At 46.6% G+C, this 26143-nt stretch overlaps 2 protein-coding genes across 4 annotated transcripts in view; both read right to left on the reverse strand.

Annotated features, from left to right (window-relative positions):
• The window catches only part of maml2 (mastermind like transcriptional coactivator 2), a 40744-nt gene extending 24846 nt beyond the window's left edge, over positions 1-15898 (reverse strand). Inside the window, exons 1-2 of the mRNA XM_076036722.1 lie at positions 15692-15898; positions 14548-15152 (exon numbers count right to left, since the gene is read on the reverse strand). Coding sequence (XP_075892837.1) covers positions 14548-14961 — 414 coding nt within the window. The 5' untranslated portion in view covers positions 14962-15152; positions 15692-15898. The remainder of the gene's footprint in view (positions 1-14547; positions 15153-15691) is intronic.
• Positions 15899-16956: 1058 nt separating this feature from the next.
• gab2 (GRB2-associated binding protein 2) overlaps positions 16957-26143 on the reverse strand; it is a 38934-nt gene continuing 29747 nt past the window's right edge. For 2 of the 3 annotated variants that reach the window (XM_076036723.1, XM_076036725.1), the window contains exons 4-10: positions 23056-23657; positions 22375-22472; positions 21574-21853; positions 21330-21420; positions 20714-20816; positions 20469-20591; positions 16957-20347 (exon numbers count right to left, since the gene is read on the reverse strand). In XM_076036723.1, coding sequence (XP_075892838.1) covers positions 20204-20347; positions 20469-20591; positions 20714-20816; positions 21330-21420; positions 21574-21853; positions 22375-22472; positions 23056-23657 — 1441 coding nt within the window. In that variant the 3' untranslated portion in view covers positions 16957-20203. The remainder of the gene's footprint in view (positions 20348-20468; positions 20592-20713; positions 20817-21329; positions 21421-21573; positions 21854-22374; positions 22473-23055; positions 23658-26143) is intronic. The other variant, XM_076036724.1, reaches the window with a different exon arrangement.

Below are 26143 nucleotides of genomic sequence, written 5' to 3' on the forward strand. Positions count from 1 at the left end.
ACTAAAAGGTTTTGATGCTCTCATGAGGTGGTTTTTTCCAGATGTATCGATATCGAGGTATATCGCAAAAAGTGTGACGGAAACACTTTTTTCACATTTACACATCAGCGGGCGTGACGTACGGGGTCACGTCACCAGTTCACTTAAAGTGAAAATAGCACGTTACGTTTGGACAGAGGAGGACGCGGAATATTTTTTTTTTCCAAGTAATAAAAGAGCCATGCTTGACAGCAAACAAACGTAGGCAAACAAAAGCCAACGCAATTCTCGTAAAATCTCCATTGCGAGATTTTACGAGAATTGTGGCTTATGCGCTTCCCACCATTTCAATGGAAACACCTGCAAATCGCAACTGTACTTAGATTGTAGTAGATTGTAGATTTTAGCTATATCGCTTTTATTCTGTGAAAAAATTGTAGTAGTATTAACAAGGTTATCACGTTGAACTTTTTTCACTATTTTTAAACAGGCACGTATTGGCTCACTAACTAAATCTGTGTACGGCCCTTTAATATCGGGCAGGGGAAGTTAGCCTCCACCGTGTTCACTGTGATCCAGAATCTGTGAAACAAGTGGAAAAAAAACATGGGCAAAGCAACAGTTGCCGTGGTGACAAGTCAACAGCCTGACCGGTGGGCCCTAAAGTCCAGTAGGGCAGCCACGGATGCACTTTAGCAGTGTGTTTTTAAAAATAGCATCCGTCCACCTGATGCCACTCGGACAAAGCGGAGCTCCCGGGACACTCAGGTGCGTTTCCTGTTTGAAAAAAAGCAGCGGCGGCCACTCAGAGGTAAACGATGCAGCGCTGACAGGAGCTTCGCAGCTCAACTCCAGAGTCACTTGGCAAGACTGAGGAAGGCCAATCACAATCACGTCTCGTTACTCGTTACATTTGTCATCCGCGTATCGCCTTTGCACCGACGACGACGGCGCCTTTCCAGTGTTTTTTTTTTTTTTTTTTTACGTCCGTGTGCGTAAAACGCTCAACAGACGGACAGGAAGTTCTGGGGCTCGCCAGCGCTGCCAACGATCGATGCATTTTGATGCTAATTTAAGAGCGGCGTCAGGGGCCTTCCCTCTTCTCCTCCTCCATTTTCCACAATTTCAAATGTTCTGCTTCAGAGGCGGCGTTCCGAGTGAAGCAGTGGAACCAAGTGTTGTTGCCTGAGAGAGAATGAGGGGGGTTTGGCCGACTGAGCAGCGTGTGTGAGGTGCGTCTGAGGTAAAAGGCATAATCACAACCACTTCCCCTCCTGCGGTGTCCGCAGCTGTTTGCGTCCGTGTCCGTTTGGGACCATAATTGGGGCTTTAAGCTTGTGCGCTCAGGACAACCACCTGGAGCAGCGGTCGAGCGCATTTTTGAAAAAGGTGAAATAAAATGGCAAATAAAGGAGAGAGAACCTCGTTTTTGTTCCGTTTTATTTCTACATCGATGCGGTTGATTAATACCAGGGATCTCTTTAAGGTGCCGAGCCAGCACTTGCTCTGTGTGTGTGTGTGTGTGTGTGTGTGTGTGTGTGTGTGTGTGTGTGTGTGTGTGTGTGTGTGTGTGTGTGTGTCTTGGCGAGGTGGCGGGGAGGAGAGAGAACCGGCGCCAGAGCATAGCTCAGCACTTGTGACACCTGACCGCAGCACTGAGCGCAGCTGCCATTTATCAGCCTTATTGGCAGAGTCGCTGCAATAAACAGCAGCGTTCATGTTTTTCTGTTATTCCTCCGCAGCTGCAGCCTCCACCGGCTGGACACACCTGAGCCAGGACTGACAGACTGATGGATAGAATTTCACGGATTTCTTTGTGGGTGATGCATGTACACGGACATGCGACCTGCATCTGTGTTGTATTGTTGCCCTGTAAGAAACAATTACATTTTAGCCTTTTGTGTTACAATTAGTACCGTTTGCTTGTCTGTTAGTACAGTTTGGATTGTGTGTGTGTGTGTGTAGGGGGTGGGGGATAACAGTTCCCAGTGCAGATTCACATGTGTTAATGTCACATACCATGAGAAAATATGTTTTTCTGGAGGCCGAGACAAGTCCAATGTAATAATATAGCAAATCCAACCATCTCCACATAAATAGTTTTGCTGTTGTCCTCTGGGATCAACACAGCAGCTCTAAACATACCACAGAAGGACTTTCTTGTCTTGAGGCTTGTTTGCCTTCGCGTCCAAAAAAAAAAAAAAAAAACCAAAACAAAACAAAAAACACTGTTTCGGACGGTCAAACACTCTGTGCGGCTTTGACGTTTGACCAGATCACCATCAACAATAGCCCCCCCCCCCCCACTCACCCCCGACCCCACCGCCACCAAAGGACAGTGTAGCAAAAGGAGAGAACATTATGACGATGCAAATGGAGTTGAACTACGGCTTAGCCCCCAGAGCAGCGGAGCTGGGGGGAGGAGGTGGGAGGAGTGGGGGAGGGAAGAAAAGTGAATGCCTGTGCCTCTTTTCAGCACTCCAGAGCCTGGGAACTTCGGCAGCTTGGCCGAGCTCTGAGAAATATCCTGAGCTGTAATGTAAACATGTCTGAACTCTGATCTAGCGTGCCCCCCCCTCTCTCCCTGCTTGCTCTGTGCAAAGGGTTTCGCCGGTGACTAAGGAGCACCAACTCTCTGCCCCCGCCCCCTTGACCGCCACCCCCCCCCCGGCCAGGGTAATGACCCCTGAGGAAGACGGGGGGGCCCCCCCGTTTGAAGTTCTGCTAATAAAGCCGCCTTTCTCTGGAAGCTCATTGTGGGCCCCGTGGAGGAGGAACACGGCCGATTGTGTTTGCACTTTGACTGTTTTTTTTATTTGTTTATTTAGAAGCATGCGCGTGGGAGGGTTGAGCGAGGACTTTCGGGGGAAGGTCGACGGCGGAGTCGTCTCCAGAACGCCCAGGTTCTCCGGCGCCGACCGCCATAACAAGAAGCGTCAACGAGAAGCGCGGGAAGCTCCGCCGTGCTGCCAGGTGAGGGCAGCGCAGCGCAGCGCAGCGGCAGACCAGGCTGCTGTTTATTCATCTCACCGATGGATGCCGCTCAATTTTTTTTCACATTTCTTTCTTTTTTTTTTTTTTTTTTTTTAAATGGACCTCCAAGAATCGCTCGCTCGCTCGCTCGCAAAGTGTCTGCCGTCGCACGCCTCACCTCCCGTGAACTGCGCGGCGCAGAATTCACCTGAGCGCCGCTGCCGTTCCCACAGGGCTCCGGTTTCAGCGCGGAGCTAGCGCAGCGCTTTGCGGAAAGACACTCTAAAGGCACATTCTCCCCCTTCCTGCTCCTCCCCCTCCTTTCCCTCCGCCTCCCTCCCTCCTTCCTCCTCCCCGAACACAGCCCGGCCCTCTCCTCGTTTGAGTCGAGCAGGAAAAACCCGACGAACCTCAAAGAGCTCTCTCAGCAGAAGTAATCGCATCAGGCACCGACGGATACCTCGACGAGGCCCCTCTCCATGCAGAAAACGCTCCCCTTCTTTTTACATTTTCGTTAGGTGAGCGGCCCCCGAGGCTCCGCCGGCGTTTATCTCGTCGAGATGAATCGGTTTTCCCGTCGTCGGTCGGTCGGCCGGCCGGACGGACGGACAGTCGTTGGCGGCCCCGACGCGTTAGCTGTCCTGAAAATTTCCCCGTCGATGCAGCGCGGCGCGGCTGAGCTTTTCCTTTGTGTCTCGAAGGTTCACGTCTCGCTCGGAATTCAAACAAAGTGCCGGTGACAGCGGCAAGTGTGTTGAAAGCGCAAATCAACAACAAAGGGATACAGTGGGGACTCTAATCCGAACCTCCCGGGAATTTGGGATCCTGCAACCCAGTGAAACGCTCGCCTGCATGAGGCGCTGGGAAGTAGGCTAATTCATATTCAAAACATGAAACAAGCATCCGCACATACACTTACAAGAAGCCATTGCCAATCCCAATCCCCCCCCCCGGTTTTTCTTTCTTTTTTTTTTTTCCCGTGCAGGCAGTCGGATGCTGGTAATGTTTTCAGGAGCGTTTTCTGCAACGGGGTCATTAGCGAACGGGAACAACGGTCGACGTTCCGCCAAATCTGTGCAATCCAATCCTTTTCCCAAGATTCATATTTCAGGAGAAAAATGTCACAGCTGATTGTTGAAATAAAAGCTGAAGCAGTGCAGAGCCCATCTTACATAAGCAGCGTTTGTGTTGGGCGAGCGAGCCACCAATCACGCAGCGGCGTAATCGGTGTTTTTGTTCTTATTGCCGGGACGACGACGCTATTAGTCCGTCAGCAACCGTTTTGGGCGTCTGTCCGCTCCTGAGAGAGCAGTCGGGCAGAGAGCCCAGTCTGACCTGCTGGAAGTTGATCTCTTCCTGCAGGAACAAGTAAACAAAACAAGAGACGCTTTTTTTAAACGTGGGTAAACCGCCGAGATGAACCCGGGCGGGATTCAGAGAATCATTAAAAATATCACTGTGACACACTTGTGCCAGTGGAAACGAAATGTCATTTACTGCCCCCTAAAACCATACATACGTAGATTACTTATATACATACATAGATACTGTATGTATGTACATATATACATATATATGCATATACACAGATTATACATATATGTATATATCCATATCTACATACGTGTATATGAAACACATTAGAGTATCTATATACTCATATTACTTATATGACTCTATTAGATCAGAACATTAGAATCATCATTAGAACATCTCTCATTAGCCCATGGAGGAACGTGAACAATGAGAGAACCAAGCCAGAATCTAGAGCCTGCCACCCGAGGTTCAGATAGACAACACAAAGAAAACTTGCTGACTTCCTCTTTGTCCAATTACCTATTTCATTAAGTGCGCAGGAAAAATGTGAAAAAAAAAGACCCCAAAATGAAAAAACACAAGTTTATAAAGCTAACTTCCATTTTCTCAGTGGATAAATGAGTTGATAAGCTTTACCAGGACGCCTCAATATTCTCCCTGACTTCACGTGTGCTGATGAGACAAATGTCAAAGGCATCTGACGGAAGGGAAGTGGTGTCAAGGAGCTTTTGCAATAAAACAAAAAAAACAAAAACAAAAAAAAACCCACAAGGAAATACAGCGCACGCACGCACATGACCTCATATTTCCCACCCAGAGGTTAGACACACATGCAGGTCAGACCGCGCAGAGACAACAAGAGCAGAGGCAGCAGGCTCTCAAGGTGGATGCTGATGGTGCATGTTCTCCGCTGTCAGCGAGGCGCTGAAGGTGAAGCCGCTGCCTGACGAGCGGCGCAGGACCACCGCAGGACCACCGCAGGACCACCGCACAACTGAGACACAAGCCAGATGCCTCCGGACAGGGGGAGTAGTTTCACTTCAAACACCCAGGCTAAATTCCCCCCCGGAGGGGGAAGAAAAGGGGAAAAAGCCTTTTGGACCCGGTGCAGCTGCAGAGCAGACATGGCCCACCTGGGCTGCCTGACGCTCTTTATTCCTACCGAGCGTGAACGCACCCGCCCCGTATCGTCCCCAAAGGATGAGGTCTAGTACAAGACTTTAAGCAGCACTCTTCAAAGGCTGATACAGTCTTCCCATAGGCTGCTGAATAAAACATGAGGTGTGTGTGCGTCGGGGTTGGTAGAGCGTGTTGTGTGTGTGTGTGTGTGTGTGTGTGTGTGTGTGTGTGTGTCGGAAAAAAAAGAGGAGGATGAGATGAGAGGGGGGGATCTTAAGATAATTCTAAAAATATTGCAGAAAAGATGTTCCACAAATTCTTCTGATTTGACACAAATCCTCACTGCCCCGCTGGAGGTCGGAAAATTCCTGTCTATCCATGAATCACGTTGCCGTCTTCTAATTTTTCCGTGTGTGTTTTTTTTCGCGACGCGAGAACTCAAGAATGCTAATTTAGTCCAGGAAAGAAAAAAAAAGCAGCGAAAGTGGGGCTCATTTTGCACAGAGGAGCCAATGCAAATGCTGCCAGGTAGAGTGAAGATGCCCCAGATATTCGCAGTGAGTTCGAGGGCGCTCCCCACTGCATCACATCTGCTGAGCCCGTGTCTTTTGCGAAACGCGTTGACTTTCCACTCCTGTGATCCAAGCGCGCGGCTTTAACCCAGCGGGACGGCTGGATTTACCGAAATCCCGCAGATCTATCTTACAAAGCTCCCGCCTGCACTTTTTTTCAGCCGGCCGGCCAGTCGGGAAGTGGCACGACCAATCGGCAAGAGTACAAAATCTGTCCGGGCTACGAGATCTGTCCGGGGTTCGCGATTTCCAAACTGTCATTGGCTAAGTGGTGTCTGTAAGGCTACGACGAGATCTATCTATCTATCTACCTACCTATCTACCTATCTATCTATCTACCTACCTATCTACCTATCTCCCTTCCTACCTACCTATCTATCTACCTATCTCCTTTCCTACCTACCTATCTCCCTTCCTATCTATCTATCTACCTACCTATCTACCTATCTATCTACCTACCTACCTATCTCCCTTCCTATCTATCTACCTATCTGTCTACCTACCTACCTATCTGTCTAGCTACCTATCTACCTCCCTACCTATCTACCTTCCTACCCATCTATCTATCTATCTATCTATCGATCTATCTACCTACCTATCTGTCTATCTATCCATCCATCTGTTCGACTGCGATGTAGTCTGTCCTAATAGAGTTGCCGTAAGACCCTGGACAGATCTCGCAGCCCGGACAGATTTTGTACCCACACTGGAAGTGACAACAGGAAGTGACTGAGAGTTTGAAATAATTTTCCTTGTTAAAGGAGAAGTGACGGAAAGCCCCAAAGACTTCTGCACCAACTTCTGCCTCTAACACCGAGAGGAAGCCACGTGCTGTTACCAGTTCACTCCGGCAGCAGTGGCAAAATCTGATTGGTTTCACGGCTCTGGGCACATCTGAAAGTACATTCACTTGCCAAACATTTTCGATGGGATTTATTGCCAATGGATATTTGAAACAAACCCATCGCATTCGTAAAACATTCTATCTGGCCTGTCAAGTAAGTGCAATATAACCCACTGATACAAATATGAAGATATTTTTGCATTTTATCAACGCAGTATGTGCGCAATGTTAATACATTGCAAAGATCAGGCATTATTTATGTAACTCTCACAGGCTTTCATAGGCTTTAAGACACATTTCCACGTTTTATTAGATGACAAACAGCACAGAAACATCCCATCTTGAGTTCCCAGGCCACCTGCAGTAGGGCTACATGTTTTGACCATCTGGACTGGGCTAAACACGACCTCGGAGTTCTCTTACTTGCAAACTGTTCACCACCATTAGCACCGGGAGGAATTGCACTGAGCTCAACAGCCCCTTCTGCCGCCTGTGGGCCCTCATGCTATGAGACGTATTCCAGGAAAAGCTCCTCCGACGAAGGGGAAGTGATACAGGTTCTCTGGCAACTACAGCCTTGTTTCAAAGCTTTGTCAACAACAGCCGTGGTGGCAGGACAGCGGTAGGAAAAACAGAGCCGTGACGAGAGCAGCGGCAGCAGCAGCGCACGGCCTGGTAGGCTCCTGTTCAACACAGTGAGGCGTCAGTGTCCTGGTGCAGCCTGCACGACTGAAAAATAAACTCCTTTTCACAACTTTTTGAAAAATGAGGTCATTAATTCTCGGGGATTGAAAAGCAAAGCCCCTCTGAGAAAAGCCATTCATCAGCAAGTCTTTTTTTTTCCCCCCCTCTTTTTGTGCCACTTAAAAATCTGGCCTCTGCGTCGACGAGCATTAGAGGAACTTGTTGAAGCTTGCACCCCGCTTTCCCTGGAGGACAAAGCAATCATTACCGCAGAGTCCGTGTGCAGCTAAGTTGTTTAGAGTCCGTGTATGCTGATGTTATCATAAAGCTGTGTTTACTGGGGGAATAGAGACGTTCATTTCACGCAAGATTTAGCCCAGAGATGATACAGTGGCTATTAACTTATTCAGAATCAACACACTGTCCAAACAAACATTCCTCCAGAGGCGGCAATTTTTTTTTTTTCTTCCTTTTTCTGCAGCATCAGCCTTGTGCGTGATGTCAACCCCGAATTTCCCTCTCCTGGAAAACAAGCTAGAGCGCAGTAAGAACAGCTCGGCGCTCAGGATTTACGAGCCGCCCCGAGGACAGTCAGGTGGAATGTCCCACACACACAACGTAAAGCTTCATTAGGGCGCGGTACAGTTGCTACATCTGGCTCCACGTGCAAAAGCCCAGGACGCCGCCCGGCGCCATCTGAGGCGGCAGCAAAAACTGCTCGCCAGGCGCCACTTCCTAATGCAGAAACCCACAGCGGCTGCAAGCGGACGCATCTGGCCGCACAAAGCCGCGGTGTCTCACACCGCAATTCTGCTTCCAGCTCAGAAAGAGCAGACGATCAGCTCGCTTGGAGTGGGAATCTGGACCTGTGTGCCGCCGTCACTGTGCCTCAGGGGCGGCACTTGATGCGGCGTCACACTCCCTGTGTTTTCAGCCTCTTAATATTCACCTTAGAAGCATCTCGTACCTGTAATAATAAAGGTGGCAGTGCAAATATGCACCTCGGTCACTTGAGGTTTCTTTGCTTTGGAAGATGGAACTCCATAAATAGGTAAAATAAGATAAAAGGAGTTAAAAAAAACGAGACAAAGGATATATATGCTGCCAGCTAATTCCAGTTGTCGGCTGTTGTCGCTGTAGGGCAGTGGTTCTCAAACTTTCTCTGTCACGCCCCACCTTGGAGGAAGAAAAATGTTCATGCCCCCCTTTTTCGCTCGCGGCTCACGCATTAGAAAGAAAATAGAGTGCGGTGCGAGCCGGCCGCGCAGGTGCACCCCGCTTCAAGTCTGGCGTGAACGACACCATCGTTCCGCAGCTACTCGCGGAACCATTCTACAGCCAAAAGTGGCCAACAACAAAGAACACTGGCCACCGCCGGACTCCTGAATTCTTCTTTTCGTCCCGGTCAAATATTTGTCCATCCTGTGTACCTGAGCAGCGATTTTCTGAGCTACAACCTACTGAACACTTTTTGTTCATTGTTCCGCCGTGGAGAAAGTTCCGACGTGAAAACATTAGTTCCCCCGGGCGCCCTGTCTCCCTCCCGCCCGGTGTTTCCCAGGGGGGGCGCGCCACCCACTTTGAGAAACACTGCTGTAGGGCATGCACATGGGCAAACTAGGGCCAGGGGGCCATATGCGGCCTGTTGAGCTTTTTAATCCGGCCTGAAGAAATTCTATTAGTAGTAAGTAAGTAAGAAAATAGCTGTCGAGTGGAGAGTGGTTGCAATAAATACTGTGGGGCTTCAAAGACAGATATTTTGTTTTAACGCTTTTGTTTTTAAATTTCAATAGACGTTGAAGCACGTTTTCTGCATATCCCATCATATTTTTTTTCTCCTTTGAAGTGGGTCACCAAAACACTCCATCATCGACCCCTCTGTCAACTTTTAGAACCCATGGTGGCCCACGAGTCAAAACGTTTGCCCACCCCTGCTGCAGAAGGTCAACTTGATAAAGACCAAGTACTAATAAGCTAAGGTGCAGGCAACTGTATCAGAGTTGGACACTTACAGGTCAACAAACTCAATGACAGCAGTCCAAATGTATGGACACACCGCAGATTTTGACATAAGACCACTTGCAAAAGCACATCTTAAAAAAAATGACATTCAACACAAACAAAGTCATTTTTATAGCACGTTCTAAATGTGGATATAAACGCGATTTAACCTCAAGATGACATCTTAAACACACACTGCACACACACACACACACACACACAAAAAAAATCCACCACGATCGAGTAAAATTGGATTTTTTCAGGTAGCCGTGTTCAAACCACTGACACTAATCCCGCGTCGGAGGAGGAGATTAGCAGATGGCTTTACTACAGCACACGCAGGGCCTCTCTCTTAATGTCTTTTAATCAGAGCGCCGCGAGACGCTCCGCTCGTCCCGCAGCTTCGCCGTGCACAATGAGACAAGCTTAATCACATCAAGCTTTGCAGTGTAGCCGCGCTGTCAATAAACAGCACCCGCAGCGATTCTTCTTCTCCTTCTCTGCGCGGGGAAACTTGATGCAATTCGCCGCCGAGGGCCCGGCCGACAGCGAGTCTCTACCCGAAAAAAAAAAGAGAGAGAGAGAGAAAAAAAAAAGAGCTTCAGCCTTCCCACGGCGACGCGGAAGTGATCCGCGGGATGAGCGCGGATGCTCGCGAGCAGCAGCGATCGGGGCGGGTGAGGCTGTGGGTCCGTCGCTGTGGGTGGCCTCCGCGGACCTGGGCTAATTGTTTCACATTGCAGCCCTGCCAGATCAGACCACCGGCAGCTCGGATTCAGGCAGTTTAACAGCCAAACGGGCTGGGGGGGGGGAGTAGTGGTAGTGGTGCTGGTTGGAGGGGGAAGGGGGGTGCCAGGAAGCACTTACAGCACTCACCCCTAATCCTCCCCACACTCACACCCCTACAGTCATCATCCATCATACACAACCGCAAGAGAGTGCAATGATTTTTTTTTAAGGTTTTATTTTACCTTCCCTTTGCTCCTGTGGGGAGTCGTCGATACACTTGGTGGCTGCCGCCTCCTTAAAGGGGCGCTGTTATGAAAAACTGACCTTTCTGGCTCTTTGCATGTCTTTTAGTGTCACTGGCATTACGACTAACACAGCAAGTAGGAGCAACGACAGCATGCGTGTTTGTAGATGGGTTGGATTTTTCCGTGTTACTGTGCTGAAAGGAGCTGTTCGGATTTTGCTCGACTTTCTACATCACAAGTCGACCTGGTTATCATAGCAACGTCACTGCAGGCTTTTTTTTTTGTTTTTTTTTGTTTAAATGTGGGTGAGGCTTCACTGAATGAGAGCTAGTTGCCAACTTCCCTGTTAGCTAGCGCTGGCCAATCACAAGGGAGTTGGCTACGGATGGAGCAGGTAGGGGAGGAGGCAAGAGAGCTGAATGAGAGAAACTCTTGTTTGGTAGGTGAGTTTTTTTGACCAAACAAACCAGGATAGAATGTTGTCTTAAAAGTGCTATTTCTTTTTAGATTGAACAAAAAAAAAGTATACAGTTCTATTTTCCTCCTTGATTAAAAATAATCTGCAACAAATTAAAGCCTGAGGTGTTTGACCTATTTAAAGACAATTATCATTTTACTGTCAGCGTTTCAATCCCGCGCGCAAGAGAATGACAAATTTATTTGTTTGTCTTCAAGACAGAAACAGAAAAGAAACAAAAGAAACCTTCCCGACTTTCCTTTCAAACTAAAAGATAAAAAAAATAGTGGCAGCAGAATTCATCCTGTTGAAAATCTTGCTGGCTGAACTCACATTACTGGTATGTTTCATGATGCCAACATGTGCCAATGTAATGTACTTCACTATCAAATGACTCTTTCACATGTTCACCCTGTATTTGCCATTGTTTCCAATTAGTGAGCATCAGTAGCGCCATGGTATCCCGAAAAAGAAAAGAATGGCCAAAAGTGGTAAATTGTTTGAATACGCTCGCTGTGAACATTTCTTTGGAGAACCGCAGCTGAACTCAAGATTTAATAAATACAGAGCTTAGAGGGAACAAACTTGATGTCTGATATGTCGCAACGACATTTTCAAAATGGGTTGGCTCCGGAACAGACCCTTCTGCGACGAGCAGCGAGCTCCAGGTTTTAAACGATTACCTCCTCGTCACACCGTTCCAACGGAGCTCACCGCGTGTTTGCGCAGCGCCTCCGCTTTGTTTTAACTGACGAGAGGAAAAAAAAAAAAAGTTGTTCTTCCAACCAACCCAAGACGCCTCACGCTACAACCTCGAAACTCGGGACACTGCTGTGTGGTTAGCACAAAGAGCCGCAAGTGGGCAAACACAACAGCAAATGCATCAGCAAACAGATCACTTTCTGTGCGAGTGCGCGCTGCTGTAGGCCTGCAGTTCCCAGATCTGTCATCTGCCAGAGTTTAAAAAAAAAAGAAAGAAAAAAAGAACTGGACAAAAACAAAATGCCCCCCTCCCCCATCGCCCCCGGTGCACAGAGGACTGTTAATCACCAGGCATCCCTCCTCGACTGCTTATTCAAGGCCTGTTTGACCCAAAGTAAACATGTACAGGAAATGTATTCGGTGGCTCTAAACATTTGTACGGAGGCCTTGCGCTTCAAACGCTTTTCACGGCTGGCTCATCTTTCGCGAAGGTGCTTATTGAACCATTCATTAAACGTACGATAATAGGTCATGACAACCGATGGCATGCTGTGTGTGTGCAGCCGAGCTGCGCTGCCTCCAACTTGCGTAACCAGCAGCGCGCCGTTGGATCCTGGCTCTGATGGGAGCGAGTTGCTGTTCGCTGCAATACCGGGCTGCTGTTGTGTAAACACAACTCTGACCTACTTCCGCGCTCGACACATCTATGGATACAGGTAGGAATGGAAAAAAAAAAAAGCAAAACAAAAAAACAACAATAACGACCCCGGTTCGGATATTTATCGTCATAATCCAGACTGCGATTCTCTAAAAGCTTTCATTAAGTTCACGGAAGTATTATTGGAAATCATTTCCAGAGTATTTGGCTGGGCGCGCTCTCATCTCTTCCTCCAGTTCCACCTAAAAGAATATCCTTTGTTAATCTGGTCTCAATAAGCTCTGTTGTTAAACGCCGCTGCTCACTCCTCATTCCCAGCCAGTCGTAATCCATTGTTCTGCTCGGTGTACGACTCCGCGGCGGCTTCCAGTGTGAACGCTCAATAACATGCATGCATCTTGTAGAGCCCGCTCTTTGACAGGTGCTCTGCACGGGCCTCTTTGTGCGTAGCCCACAGAGGGTTAAATTAAAAAATTACACCTTCAACTTGTCCCACTATTGACTTTGTGGAGTTCAAATATTATTCAGGAAAAGACTCAGCCCGTGTGGCGTTAACGCTGAATAGACGCGGCACAAACGCACACCGAGGGAGATTTCTGCACTGGCTGCGCTTCTGCCTGATCCAATCATCGTGAGTTGTGAAGAAGAAAAAAGCATATTAACCTCGGGGCTGATATAAACATGTGTGCGAGGACTTCATTTCCTCCTCGCCATCTTGCTGCCCTCATCAGTTTTATGTGGAACATCCCACAACGAGAGTCAACATCAGTAAAAAAAAAAAAAAAAGGAGCAAAGCAAACTGCTGCAGAGCAGCAGCAGCAGCAGCAGCAGCAGCGCGTGATCGCCCTTTATATCAGCACTTTGAATAAAAAGAGAAATCTACAAACTCCTGTTCGCAATCGCTGCGCGACATCCTGCCTGCAGTCCCAGCGAACAGACGAGTTGTCGGATCAATCACCACGACCCTTTTATGGCTTTACTGGGGGGGGAAAAAGATCCTGTTTATTTTTCCATCCGGCATCTCGAGAGCCAATCTGGAGCCTAAACATCTGCGCGCTTTCACCCTGTTGTCATTAAACTGAAATGCTGCTTGGAAAATAATTCATAGCCTGGGGGCTAAACTCCCACGTGCCAGTGGTGGACACAGAACGTCGCTGACGGTCGGGCCTGGGAATATCTGAGTGGGCCTCAGATGTTGTTCAGAGCTTCAATATGCTCACGCTGGTTGCTGTTAGAGCCGTGGCTCAATCGCAACATTGATATCAAGAGGTTAAAAATAGATGATTATCTTAAAAGCAATCCATTGATTCGTTTTTGCTATTTTCATGAATATAAGTGGGTGGGCTACCTGCCAATGAGCACACCCAGGCCCACCCTCAGAGCCACCCCTGGCTCTTGCCCAGCAAGAGAAAACAACACAATAAATCTCATATCTCACTGAACATGCCCTTAACAGATGCCGTGCAGGAAGTGGCTCCTGTCAGCACTGCAGTCACACTGAACCATTTGCTGCATCCTACGATCACAAGTTTCCTTTTGTTTTGTTTTTCTGTGAGGGTCTATTGTTAATATATGACACAACAACTGCACTGTTTTTATTCAATGTCCTTAACAGTGAAGAAGTCATAAAAATGAGCTAAAATGAAACTACCAAGTACAAGCAGCTATTATCTGTTGGTAATGAGAATTAAGCCCTTTTTTCCAACTCTGACACCAAATAGCAGATGTTCTATTGAACGATAGCGAGCAGAAAATCATGCGAATAATTTTCCCCAAAGCAATGAGATAATGGTTTGCAGAACGAAAGAAAGAAAGAAAAACATCCTGATGACCTCAAAAGAATTTCCTTTGGACTGATTGCTTCGCAAACAAGCTTTTTGATCCTGTATCATCCCATTAAGTTCAAGAGACCCTTTAATCAGCTCGACCTCATACTTACTCTCATTTTCTCCCAACTCTTCCCAAATGTTGTGCCATTTGGTCAAGATGCGGTTTTTCCCAAGAAGGTTGGAAGAAAGTTGTGTTTAATCACTGACTCCTACAAAATTACCGCTGTAGCGACTAAACTACCCCCTGTGACTGAGGCTGAGCGTTTGCTCAGGCAGCATATTGTGTCCGTTCAAGGTAAATTCTCGCACAGTATGTCACTGTCAACTTCATTATCATCATCATTATCATCATCATCATCATCATCATGGAGACGTCTCACCACATGCAGGCGTGTCACCAGTACCATCACCAGGTCAGGAATCTCAGAAGAAACTCACCGCTATGCGAGTGGAGATCTTTGGCTCGCCCTCTGAACCTTTCCGCTCGCCGTTGGCCCTGCTGTACTCTGGAGGTTGCTGGTTCGACCCCCGGCTGCCCTTGGCCTTCCTGTTCCCGGGGCCCTGGTGGACTATGTTGAGCAGGTGAAGGGTGTTCTCGTGCTCCCGGTCCGAGGTCTCGGCCTGACTCCTCTGGTAGCGGTTCTCGCAGGTGGAGTGGTGCCGCCTGCACAGCTCGATGCGGGCCCGCAGACGCTCCACGATGGCGTTGTGCAGCGGCACCGCTGAGCCCCTGGAAGGGGCCACGACCGGCCCGGGGCCGACACCAACCCCGCCGGGCAGAGATCCCAAGCCGACACCCAACATGGGAACGAATGGCCCCGCGGCAGACTGAGCCGGGGTGGCCTCTCCCATGCCCGCAGGTCCCCGACTAGTTCCTGGAGACTGAGGTCCACTGCGCTTGGAATGGACCGCGGCGTGGGCATGGAAGACAACAGGACGTGAGGACCCAGTTATGATCTCGTGTGGAGGGACTGGACAATCGAAAGAAAGTCACTCGAAGAAGGAAGACGATGTAAGCCCTTTGGCTCAGTTATCCTGTCGACCTGTGATGTACAACACATGAATATATATATTAAAAAAAAAAAAAAAGAAAGAAAAAAAAAGGGACAGACGACACAAGTAAGATAAGGTCAACTTATTAACTCAGAGCCACAAAGAGACGCTTTAAAAGTGCCGAGCTTTTATTGGCCATTTCGTCCACGGGGGCGCTTTTTATTACGTCAACCTCTAATTAAAACGGAAATGAGTTACAAACATGAAACAGTCGGCGATGCACAGCTGGAATTAATCCTGTTCTTGCGCTCGCGGCGGCTCGGTCCAACTGATGCGTTTTCGATTTCTGACGCGACCCCCCCCTATTAGCCCCCCTCCCTCCACAAAAAAAAAAAAAAAAAAAAATACAGCCGTAACTTCGCGCTGCTCAATGGCGACAATCATCTCGTCTCAATTTATCTCAGACAAGCGGCGTCCGTCGAGATTAAGATTCGCGTCTTCTGTAACTGATGAGCGATTCGTCGTCGCCCCCCCTAAAACCCGGGGGATATATAACACACAACAGCCACCAAAAACTTCCAAGACTCACCGGATTCTGCTACATGGAAATAACTCCTCTCTCCCGGTTTCCTTTCCCATGTTTCTTAGAAGCTGGCCGCTCGGAGAAGGAGTCGGACGCGGCGCAGGAAGCCGCCGCACGAACGCCGACTGCGATCCGTCTCACGCAGTTCATTGACAACTGCTCGTCCGTCTGGCTCACCGAGTCGGCGAGAGCGGAACTACCACACAGAGCCTCATTGTACGCACATTCTTCGCTTGACATGATACGCTCACATGACAATGAAGCCGGGTCCAACCGCGCACTCTAGTGGTGGGAAGTAGGAGCTGCACTGTAAAGGCCACTGGCACGGCACCGTAGGAAAAACAATTATGCGTCTGATGACACTTGGACGTACGGAAAAAAAAAAAAAAAAAAAAAAAAAGGGGTCCGATAACATCAACGTGTAGAAATGATGTGCCATTTATACGTCCCGAATTTAATAAGGGTTAGACTAATCTACACTGTGTTGGGAAAAAAAAATAAGCTATCATGGTTTCAAAATACCGGATATGAAAAGGTGGACGTTTTTGAGTGAGTACCATTCCTTAAATCGTTTTTGGCTCCAGGACGGAGACACCAAAAGCGACGTGTGCCTTTATATTTGTTGGCTTGATTTCCCTTGTGTTTCTCATAACTTGACATGATTTAAGTCGTTCAGGAATGTCGGTCAGTTAGCAATGAAAGATGTTAAGAGTTGTTAACTTTCCTCTGTAGTGTGTGATAGAGGGCTCAAAAGGAGAGCTTGCAATGTTAGCACTGAAAAGAGCAAAACCATAAAGATTCTGCCACTTCCAATTGTGTCATAAAAACAAACAAACAAAAACCCTCTTTACTACCTGATAACTGCCCATAGGATTGTAAATACACAAATGAGCCAGGCTATCTTTAGCCTAGCTTGCTAGCCAAAGCGCTAAATTCTAGAAGTTAAAGTGTAGATAGAAACATACCAGTTCTGTAAGTTCTCCCAATGCGCCCTAATGCAAACTAACAAACACTTCAGCCAAACTATTGCCATGCTAAGTTTATATGGGGTTCTTAATTAAAATGTGACGATAGACAAAAATATCCCCCTCTGTAGTCGTTATAGTAGGCCTGGGTAGCTGAATTAGCAGTAATATGTGTTAATTGAGAAACAAAAATGGCTTAAGCAGGAATAAATAAATTACAATTTTAACATTTGAGCAAAAAGTTTGGACCGAAGTCCAAATGGATAAACACAGCTTTGCTGGCACTGAAAGAAGAACGTGAGAACACAGCTTTCACCTCTTGATTTATTCTCTGACCACAGTTTAAGTATACCATAATACAGAATAACAAAGTCTCTCATTCTATGACCAAAATGAACTGTACCATGTAACCATCACACCGGCGGCATTTTGTTTATCTCATACTGCCTCACAAAATCAAGACTTTTTTTTTTTTTTTTCATACATCAGTGTTAGTAGAGAGAGGGTTGTTTGGTTGTTGTATCCTTTTTTCTCTGTTATTTCTTTTTTTTTTTTTTTACAATGACCGAGAACACACAATAAATTAATAAATTAAAAACACAAGCAGTCTGCAAATGCTCTACAGTAGTAGCAAGTAACAGTGGTTAAAAAAAAACAACAACTGATCACTAACAAGTTCAGTACGCCAAACCAGTGACAGTCCAACAGAAGATCTGAGCAGTGTTTTCAATCTCGCCTCGTCAGGCTGTCATGTAACATACAACAACTCACTATGACAATACAAACACGTCTCCTCTGCTTACAACGAGTCTCTCTACGTAATAAATTACACAAGTATTTCACTTCAGAGTCTGACCGGGAGACAGGCTTTTCTTGGGAGAGGTTTTGCCAGTGCAAATCAAGCGGCCAGCCTCCCTGTTTCATACATATTTCCTAGCATGTAAGAATTTAAAAAGGAACAAAAGGCACGTCGACAAACGTGCTTAATTCAGCTCGACCCTATCTGTATGAATGTCATTTGCTTACACTTTAAGTAGAAAATAATGATAAAAAGAATACAAAAGTAGTAAAAAGGGTAGAAAAAACATTAAGTAGTGAATTGGTAATGACAAAATCAATAATACCACGAAGCACTGCATGGCCACTCCATTCATATTAGGATTAAATAGGGATTCACTCTTCAGTGGTTCCAGCCCACGATGAAATACTGGACATAAAAGGAAATTACAGTATCAGTAAACTTTGACTTCATATGCATGTATTGGATGTGTAAATGAACAATATTTACTCAAGCTCTTGTGACAGGTCTGGCTCATAATGCAGCTGCTGTGACACACATGTAACTGTCATAGTAAAATTTAATTTATTCAGACATGCCGAGTAACAGTCCTACCCCCATCCCCCCCACCAAAAAAAAAAAAAAAAAAAAAAAAACCCTCTTTCCTTCATTTACATTACAAGTCGAGGCTATCTACTGGCTACATTTATTTGGACAAGTATGAATTAAACTTAACGTTTCACACAATTATGTCCAAATATTAGTCTGGGAAAGAGCTTGTTTAGAAGTTTAGAAAACGTGTGGAGTGTGAGGCCACACTTCATTGCAGAGGTCACTGTTCCACAGCGAGAGGTGACGCCTTGTGTTCAAGTAAACTCTTGCCAAAACCAGCAGGAAGTCGATAAAAGCCCTTCATGCTTATCTTTTAATGATAATGTCCTGTAATAATAAAACTGCTGTCAATGTGGCATCCATGCTGTGTCTGCCATGGTTTACAAGCTTTCAAGAGCTTCCAGTTTGTCCCTGGTCGTAGCTACCACTGTTTTCCTCAAAAGGAGCCTGACTCTGCTCATCTGAAAAAGCATTTTGAAGCTTTGCAGGGCAGACGGATTTTCAAGAAAGAAAAAAAAAGAACAAGAGTTTCAATTTGAAAATCTCACCAAATCCTGCTGCCTTGCGAGGTTGACTTATCATTCACACATCCAAATACATGGACACAAAGCCTTTGTTTAAAAATACCAGAATTTCACTTTAAGATGAAATATAAACCGATCATTCAGATGTCCTCATAATTACAATATGGCTCTAAGTTGAATAATCTTTTTTTCTTTTGTTTTTTCAAGAACAAAATTTCTCTAAGGCAAAGTTTACAGTCAAGACTAAAAATAAAAAATAAGGCAAATTCAACAAATAGAGGAGTGTAGGAAATTATGCAAAAAAAAAAAAAAAAGAATTTTCACTGATTACTGGCAAAGATACATCTCTGAAATGCAACATCTCAAATTTCAACTATCAGCAAGACTCACAACAAATGTCGTTTTCTTTCCTGAACTTTTATACCAACAATAATTTTTCACAGAGGTTGGTGTAGTGTGTTAAAATATCAAGGACCAGAGAGAGAGAGAGAGTACAACAATAAATGGCTATTTTCCATAAAAGCTAAGTATGCTGTTGTCCTTCAGTTTGGCCAGTACTTCTGGTCTTTCAGAGGAAGGGATCCAGATTGGATGCCGAAACTCCTTGGAAGGACGGTCTCTTTTTTTTTGGTTTTCTTTTTTTTGTTTTTTTAACCTTCAAATACTCAAAGCCTTTCTTGGTCAGTGCACATTAAATTAAATGTATTAATATTCCACCCGAATGGAAAAGGGACAATGTCAAACCAGCAACAATACAAGCTACGTTTGATTTTTTTTTTTTTTTGTCTGGATGTTGTCAGAATTTGCTCCCTTGGTACCACCTTTCAAATAATGCGTTCAGAAGCCAGACAGCTTTTTTAGAAATGGTCCATAGTTTCTCAAAAACTGAAATAAAATTAACAGCCCTGCACAGTAATCATCACTTTTTTATATTGGCTGTTTTTGAGTCTCCATTTTTTTTTTTTTAACTTCTCTCCTCTCACCAGACATGCACCGCCAAGCTTAAATCATTGCCCGCAGTGAAAATAATCTCCTCATTGCTTCTGCAAAGCTCAGCATAAACGATAGATTGGAGTGTAAAGAGAGAGTTTGCCTGCATGCCAAAATTAGAGTGCGTCTTGGCATTCCTGAGATCAGCAAGCGAAAACCCTCGCAGTACATTTATAAGGTTATCGACCAGTTAGGCCTCACTGCTGCTTTTTAAATGGAAGCGATTGGATAAATTGCTGCAAAAGCAAAAGAAAAACAAGGAAAAGGAATGATGCAGCACGGCCCGGAGGGTTGGGGGGGGGCTATAGGAGAGGGGTGACGTCGCGCTTGCTTGCCTCTTATAAAACGTCGACTGACGAGTGGTGATGATATTTTGAGATTCTTTATCAACTGTCTGCACCCTGACTGGGTGCTTCATGTCTTAGCCTGATATCCTGCATCTCGCAGTGCACTGCAGTAAAACTCATCATAGAGAACAGTCACAGTCGGCTGTAAGTCTGGCTTACTGTCCATCACAAGCCAAACCTGGATTAGTGGTCAAGACAGAAATATTATAGAGGAGATGATGATGATTGAATCATTGGAATATCGTGTTTTATGTCGTTTCCTTTAGTTTCGGTCGTATTTCTTTTTTTTTTACAGGTCAGTGTCAGGACTTGACCCCCTTTGCAGGCTCAGTAGACTGCCGCACATCGGTCCACTCTTGCATGGTGCTCTGCAGCGCTTGGGTCTTCTCCTTGTCCACTTGCACGTAGTCCACTTTCTCATCAGAGGTCACGGAAGAGGTTGAGGGCTGTGAAACAGGTCAACGTATGGGAAAAGGGTCAAATTCTGGCACTTGGCGGAAGTTGCGCTGTGGTATGAATATGAGCTGATGCTGTTTTACATTCAACAAGAAAAGAAAATCTACTTACTTTTCTGTGTGGGCTGGGCGACCCCGGCTGAAAGTCCAGCGCAAGGTAATCCACGTTGCCGCATGACCTCGGGGCCGGGCTGCTGGTGCCACTTACGGCTGGGGAGGTAGACGCTGGGTTCTGCTAATGGAGGCGGGCAGGAGGAGCACTCTCAGTACGTGCAGCGCACAAACGAGCCAATCATTAGAACAAAAAGGACACAATGTGTTCTCCCCTGGCTTCCCCCTGCGGCTACCGGGACTCACCATAGCCACGTAATTCTCCTCGCTGTCGGCGGAGTCGGTGCTGGTGATGCTTTGTGTAGAAATGGGTCGACAGTGCTGAGAGGACATGGAATTCATGGCAGCCCTGAGGCAAAGCACACCGGAGTATGAGCACTGTGCTGTTCAAAACCTTGTAGAAATGGTGCTTTTGTGCGGTTATTATTATATATTTTTTTGCCCTTTTTGTTTGCAGTGCAGGATCTGGAGACACTTAATGCTAACGTCTTTGTTGCAATGTGAATTTTTCTCTATCCCTGCCATTCCTGTTTGGTATTTTCTGCTCCGCATCGTCTCATATGGTAAGTTTTCAACCTAGATTTCGAAACTAGGTTGACCTCAAGTTCTTACTTGTAAACCCAAAGTTATTACAGCTGTTAAACACCATTTGAAATCCTTTTGCTGTTGTTGCTAACCTATGTTTCAATGAAGTACTGTTTTTACATGCTAACTTCCTGTATTCTACGAGCTGAGCTAGTGAAATAACAAAAAAATGAAGCCTTGAAATGTGTGCTGTTATTGAAGGATTTAGACATATGGTATTTACATGAACTATTTCAGTGGCCTTGGTTAACCTGCCTGGATAATATAAGACACTCACATGGGCCGTGTCCATGACATGGTGACAGGGCTCTTAAATGGCAGCTCGTCAATGATGCCATTGTTCTTCAAATCCAGAGGTGTTGGCTTTGCTGTGAAAAAACAATTTCAGATAGCAAGGTCAATGAAAGTCATTCTCTTGGTGCAAACAATCAACAATGCAAACCTTGCAGATGCCCAGTTAGGAAAAAAAAAGTTATACTATCATGCCTGTCGCTGTGAGAACTTAGCTGTCAGAAACTCACATTTCCTGTTAGGTTTGAGGTTGCGGTTGATGGGCGGCGGGGTGACATCACTGTGGCGACTGGGCCGGTGGCACAGGGAGGCGCTGCTCCCCTTACGGGCAGGTAATGTTGCAGAGAATCCTGGGAAGTCAAAGTGATGGGGCCCTGGGCTCATCGGGATGTAGATATTCTTAGGACTGTCAGCCTGGGCAGCGCTGAGTGGCGAGGAGCCAGGATTCATGGGCACGTAGTTGTCATCCGAGTTTCCGCTGTCTGAGCGAGTCAGAGGTGTTTTGCTTCTCTGGTATCAACGAGACAGACTGCATTATAGTCGCTTTACACTCACCGGGCTCAATGTTGATGCAAAACTGAGGCAATCACGAGAAACGTTTGTGTCTTTGCATGCAGAATTTCTCGGTGATGGTACTGTAGTCATGATTCAGATTACAGAAAAGAATAGAGGTGATGACATGTGAAATGTTTTAAAAAAACAATGATAAATTGGCAAACTAAGTTAAAATATATATTATTAGTAGTAGTAGTATATTTGATTTTTGATTCATCGTAAAATGCCAATAAAGAAAATGGCAGAAAAGCTTAATACTTCAATAGACTGAATTGGTGTTTGGTTGATGATTCATGTGTATTTTTCTACAGTTGGCGTTATGTTATTTGAATCATTATTGTCATAAGTTAGGGAGATGTAATATAATGTGTTTGTGCAATTTTTGAATGAAAAATATGACATTTTGCAAAATATCTTTTTTTTTGGGTCCTTAAGGTCCATAAATCTCCGTGAAATCAAAACAGATTGTGACTCACCAGGTAGGAGCTAAACCCGTCATTGACAGACTCCACAGACTGGCCAGAGCTGTTGAAATGGATAGGACGGTGATGGCTGTTGGTTTCAAAGGAGGAGCCTGTGAAGAGAGCCAGCGGGAGAACTCAAGGTCTCCTGCCACCATTAACTTAAGAAAACATACAAACGAATGTGCGTTTCTGAAGCAAAATTCCAAATCTGCGAAAGGATGAAATATCTCTCTCAAATAGACTGTAACTGTCGCAGCAAGTGGCACTTCATTAAATGCTTTGCTAGGTTATAATTAGTCTTTGCGGCACAGGTGCAGGAACAGCCTGCCGCCTCTCTAACAGGGGTCGCGGGTCAGTTCTTGGCGCTGGCATTACAAGGGTGAGTGTGGGCTTAACAAAACAGATAACACAACACTATAAAGGCAGTGCATTGTTGTTTTTTCCCTTTCAGGCCTGGAACGTGGCATACTCCGCCAGACTGCGGGTTTGAATTTCATTAGCGTCTCACCAGGACGGTGTCTGTTGGACCGGCCTGTTACTGCCCGGCTGGTAGTGTCGAATCAGTGAGAGGAGAGATAGAATGAGGAGGAGGAGAGCCAGACAGATGGAGGAAGAGGAAGAAGAGTCACTGTGGCACCAAGAGTGAACTTGGAAAAACAGGAAACTGGTGCTTGCGCGCTGAGCGCACCATACCTCGGTGGAGCCTAATGTTCTCCACAGCGGGGAGGGTGTTCCTGCGCGGGGTTACAGACACAGCGGACGTCACCTCTCTGCTGTGGCTGTCCAACGAGTGGGGGCTTCCCCAGTGGCCCTCCGAACCCTGGATGGGTTTGGGAGGCCTGGGAGGAGGCGTGCACGAGGACTCGGAGTTGGAGGGCGTCAGGGCATTGTGGTTCTTGTCAAATGTCCGTGGGATCTGGTAAAAGGAGCCGGGCGTCGTCGGGAAATCGTAGTTGTCGGTGGGTCGCTCGTTGCTCTGCACGGTGGCGAGGGCGTTGCAGGGCGTCTTGAAGGTGTACACCTCCTCGTTGTCCACGTCGGGGTCGCCCGCGGCGCTCAGAGGAGGCGCCTCGGAACTGAAACCCTGCGGAAGGACATAGCAGGCTTCCTGTGGGGAGTCGTCGTGCACTGACAGATGGTGCTTTCCCGGCTTGGGGAGACTGTAGAAACCATGCAGCTGGGCGCCCATGCCGTTCAGGCAGTGGGAGAAGCCGTGGGAGAGCTTCTGCGCCGCGGAGTCGCTCCCAACAAACACGCTGTTCCGTGTGGCCTGGGAGAAACTGGCACTCCTGCAACTGAAAAACACACACGGCGCCTTAAATTCTAGCTACTTTCGACTGGGCTCCCTTTAATTAACACAGTTTTCCTCAGAGACACAATTGTCACAATAGCGTTCAATGCAAATTGTATGCAGGGTTCTTTGCGGCCACTAGATGGCAATGTAGCTCTTCAGAGAAAACTCTACGTCACAGTTCATGTTTAACAAGCACGTCTTGCGGCCCTTCTATGTATGCATTAAATCCAGGCATCTTAGTTTCCCCTGAAAAGCTGATTCATTTAAACGTTTCCATCATGTTGACAGGAGAGGACGAGGGAGAGGTCTGTGACTTTCCCACCGCTTCTGCAAGTCCCACTCTGGCACCATGGGGACATGCCTCATTTATTCTGGCTCCTTTGTGGGGCTTGACCTTGGGTGCCAGTTAGAGCGGCCCAGTGGCTCAGACATTTCTAGCCAGTTAGCTGACCAATGGTTCGACTGAGAGGGGCCAATGGAATGACAGAGCGCTCCCAATGAGTCGTTGCATAACGTCTGTACTAATCTCCTCTGAAAATGAGGTGCCTTTGTGGCGGCGCTGGAGGTTTTATAATGATTTCCGTTCAATCTTGATAACAAACGGGACAATTTATTGAGGGCCAATGCATCAAAGATACGCCGTTTTTACCGACGTGACATTCTGCTCCATTTGATTCCATTTATTTTTCATGTCCAATTAGCAAAGCGACATTTCTTTCATTTAGCGCAGTGGTTCTCAAACTTTCTCTGTCACGCCCCACCTTGGAGGAAGAAAATTCTTCATGGCTTTGGCTAGAAGCCCCAAATTTGACGTGGCTGTGTCTTGAGGGATCCCGATGAACCTGCAAGTGGTCCCATGTCTCTAGGACAAAGGTGACTTTTGACCCCATAGACTTGCATGGCATTAGGGCAGTGGTTCTCAAACTTTCTCTGTCATGCCCCACCTTAGAGGAAGAAAATTTTTCATGCCCCCCCCTGATCCCCAACACAGCTTTATGTTGTGCTCCCATCTCCTCGCAAAGTACAGAGAATAGCAGCACTTTCAGGGGTCTTGTTTTGATGAAATTGACCACATCAACATCAGTCATGCGACAACATCACATTTTCTACCTGCCACACGGGATGACATTGAGCGTAACGTGCAGTAAGTCATAATATCGCGGCAGTCGTGGTGTAGATCACGTACTGATGCAAAGGTGTTTGATTACGTTCTATCAGTGCTCAAAAACTGTTCATTGTCCTCTGGCTTTTTCGCTCGCGGCTCTCGCGGAACGATTCTACAGCCAAAAGTGGCCAACAACAAAGAACACTGGCCACCGCCGGACTCCTGAATTCTTCTTTTCGTCCCTGTCAAATATTTGTCCATCCTGTGTCCCTGAGCAGCGTTTTTCTTAGCTACAACCTACTGAACACTTTTTGTTCATTGTTCCGCCGTGGAAAAAGTTCAGACGTGAAAACATCAGTATCCCCAGGCGCCCCGTCTCCCTCCCGCCCGGTGTTTCGCGCCCCCCCCCAAACGTGACTCGGCGCCCCCCAGGGTGGCTCGCCACCCACTTTGAGAAACACTGATTTAGCGGTTAAAGACAGGAAATGTTCATATTTTTCCCACCATCCATGACTTGGGCTGCATGCAGCCCCCTGTCACATGAAAGTTAGCGCAGCCCATCAATGCAGCAAGGCCGTCACTTCCCGCCATGCTTCATACTCAGCCACCAGATGCCCGTCTTAATTAGCAGGACCACAGGGCAGATGCGAGCAAGCGAGTGGCTGAAATCTCCAATGTGAAGCTGAAGTGATGGATTGTACGGTTTGATTTCCTGGGTTTTTGCCGAACAGATTTATGTGCAAATGCCCTGCCCGAAAGGGAGACTCCGGCTAGCCCGTGTGAGTCCAAACCTATAGGAGTGATGAATTGCAGCCACAGCCTCATTGATCATCTGGCGTGCCAGCTATCTGCTGAACGGTGCGATTATTAAAGCTTCCTTTTGATTACTGGAAGTGGCTGTGATGGCAGCAGCAGGAGGCGAGGGGAATGTTAATGGAAACCTGGGAGTGCGTTTAACATAAACACTTCGTCCTTTGGATATCTGGCTTAACATATAGCCGGGGCCACTCAAACATCCATATACGTAGAGGGTTTTTTGAAGTATTTACATCTTCAACTGACGGCAGTTTTACATTTTTATGCAGTGATTGCATGTGTTTTTAGGCTTCGCCCTCTGTCTATTCCTCTGTAAATGCATCCGTAATCACCTGTGACCAAGTGCAATGATGACATGATGTGTCCCAATTATTTTGAAATTGATTCATACATTTTTTCACTCCACCTATTTAAGAGTGAAAAAAGGAATTTACTACATAACTATACCTGATTACCTTAATCAGCAATTAACAGTTCCTTTTTTAAAATTACATAATACTACTTTGGCAGACCGTAGTTTGAAAAACATTCTTACCAAAACACATATGCAAATACATGCATAAGGA

This window comes from Nelusetta ayraudi, unplaced genomic scaffold, assembly GCF_046127955.1.
Source record: "Nelusetta ayraudi isolate G7.1 ecotype Tasmania unplaced genomic scaffold, CSIRO-AGI_Nayr_v1 ptg000048l, whole genome shotgun sequence".
NCBI classification, from domain to species: domain Eukaryota; kingdom Metazoa; phylum Chordata; class Actinopteri; order Tetraodontiformes; family Monacanthidae; genus Nelusetta; species Nelusetta ayraudi.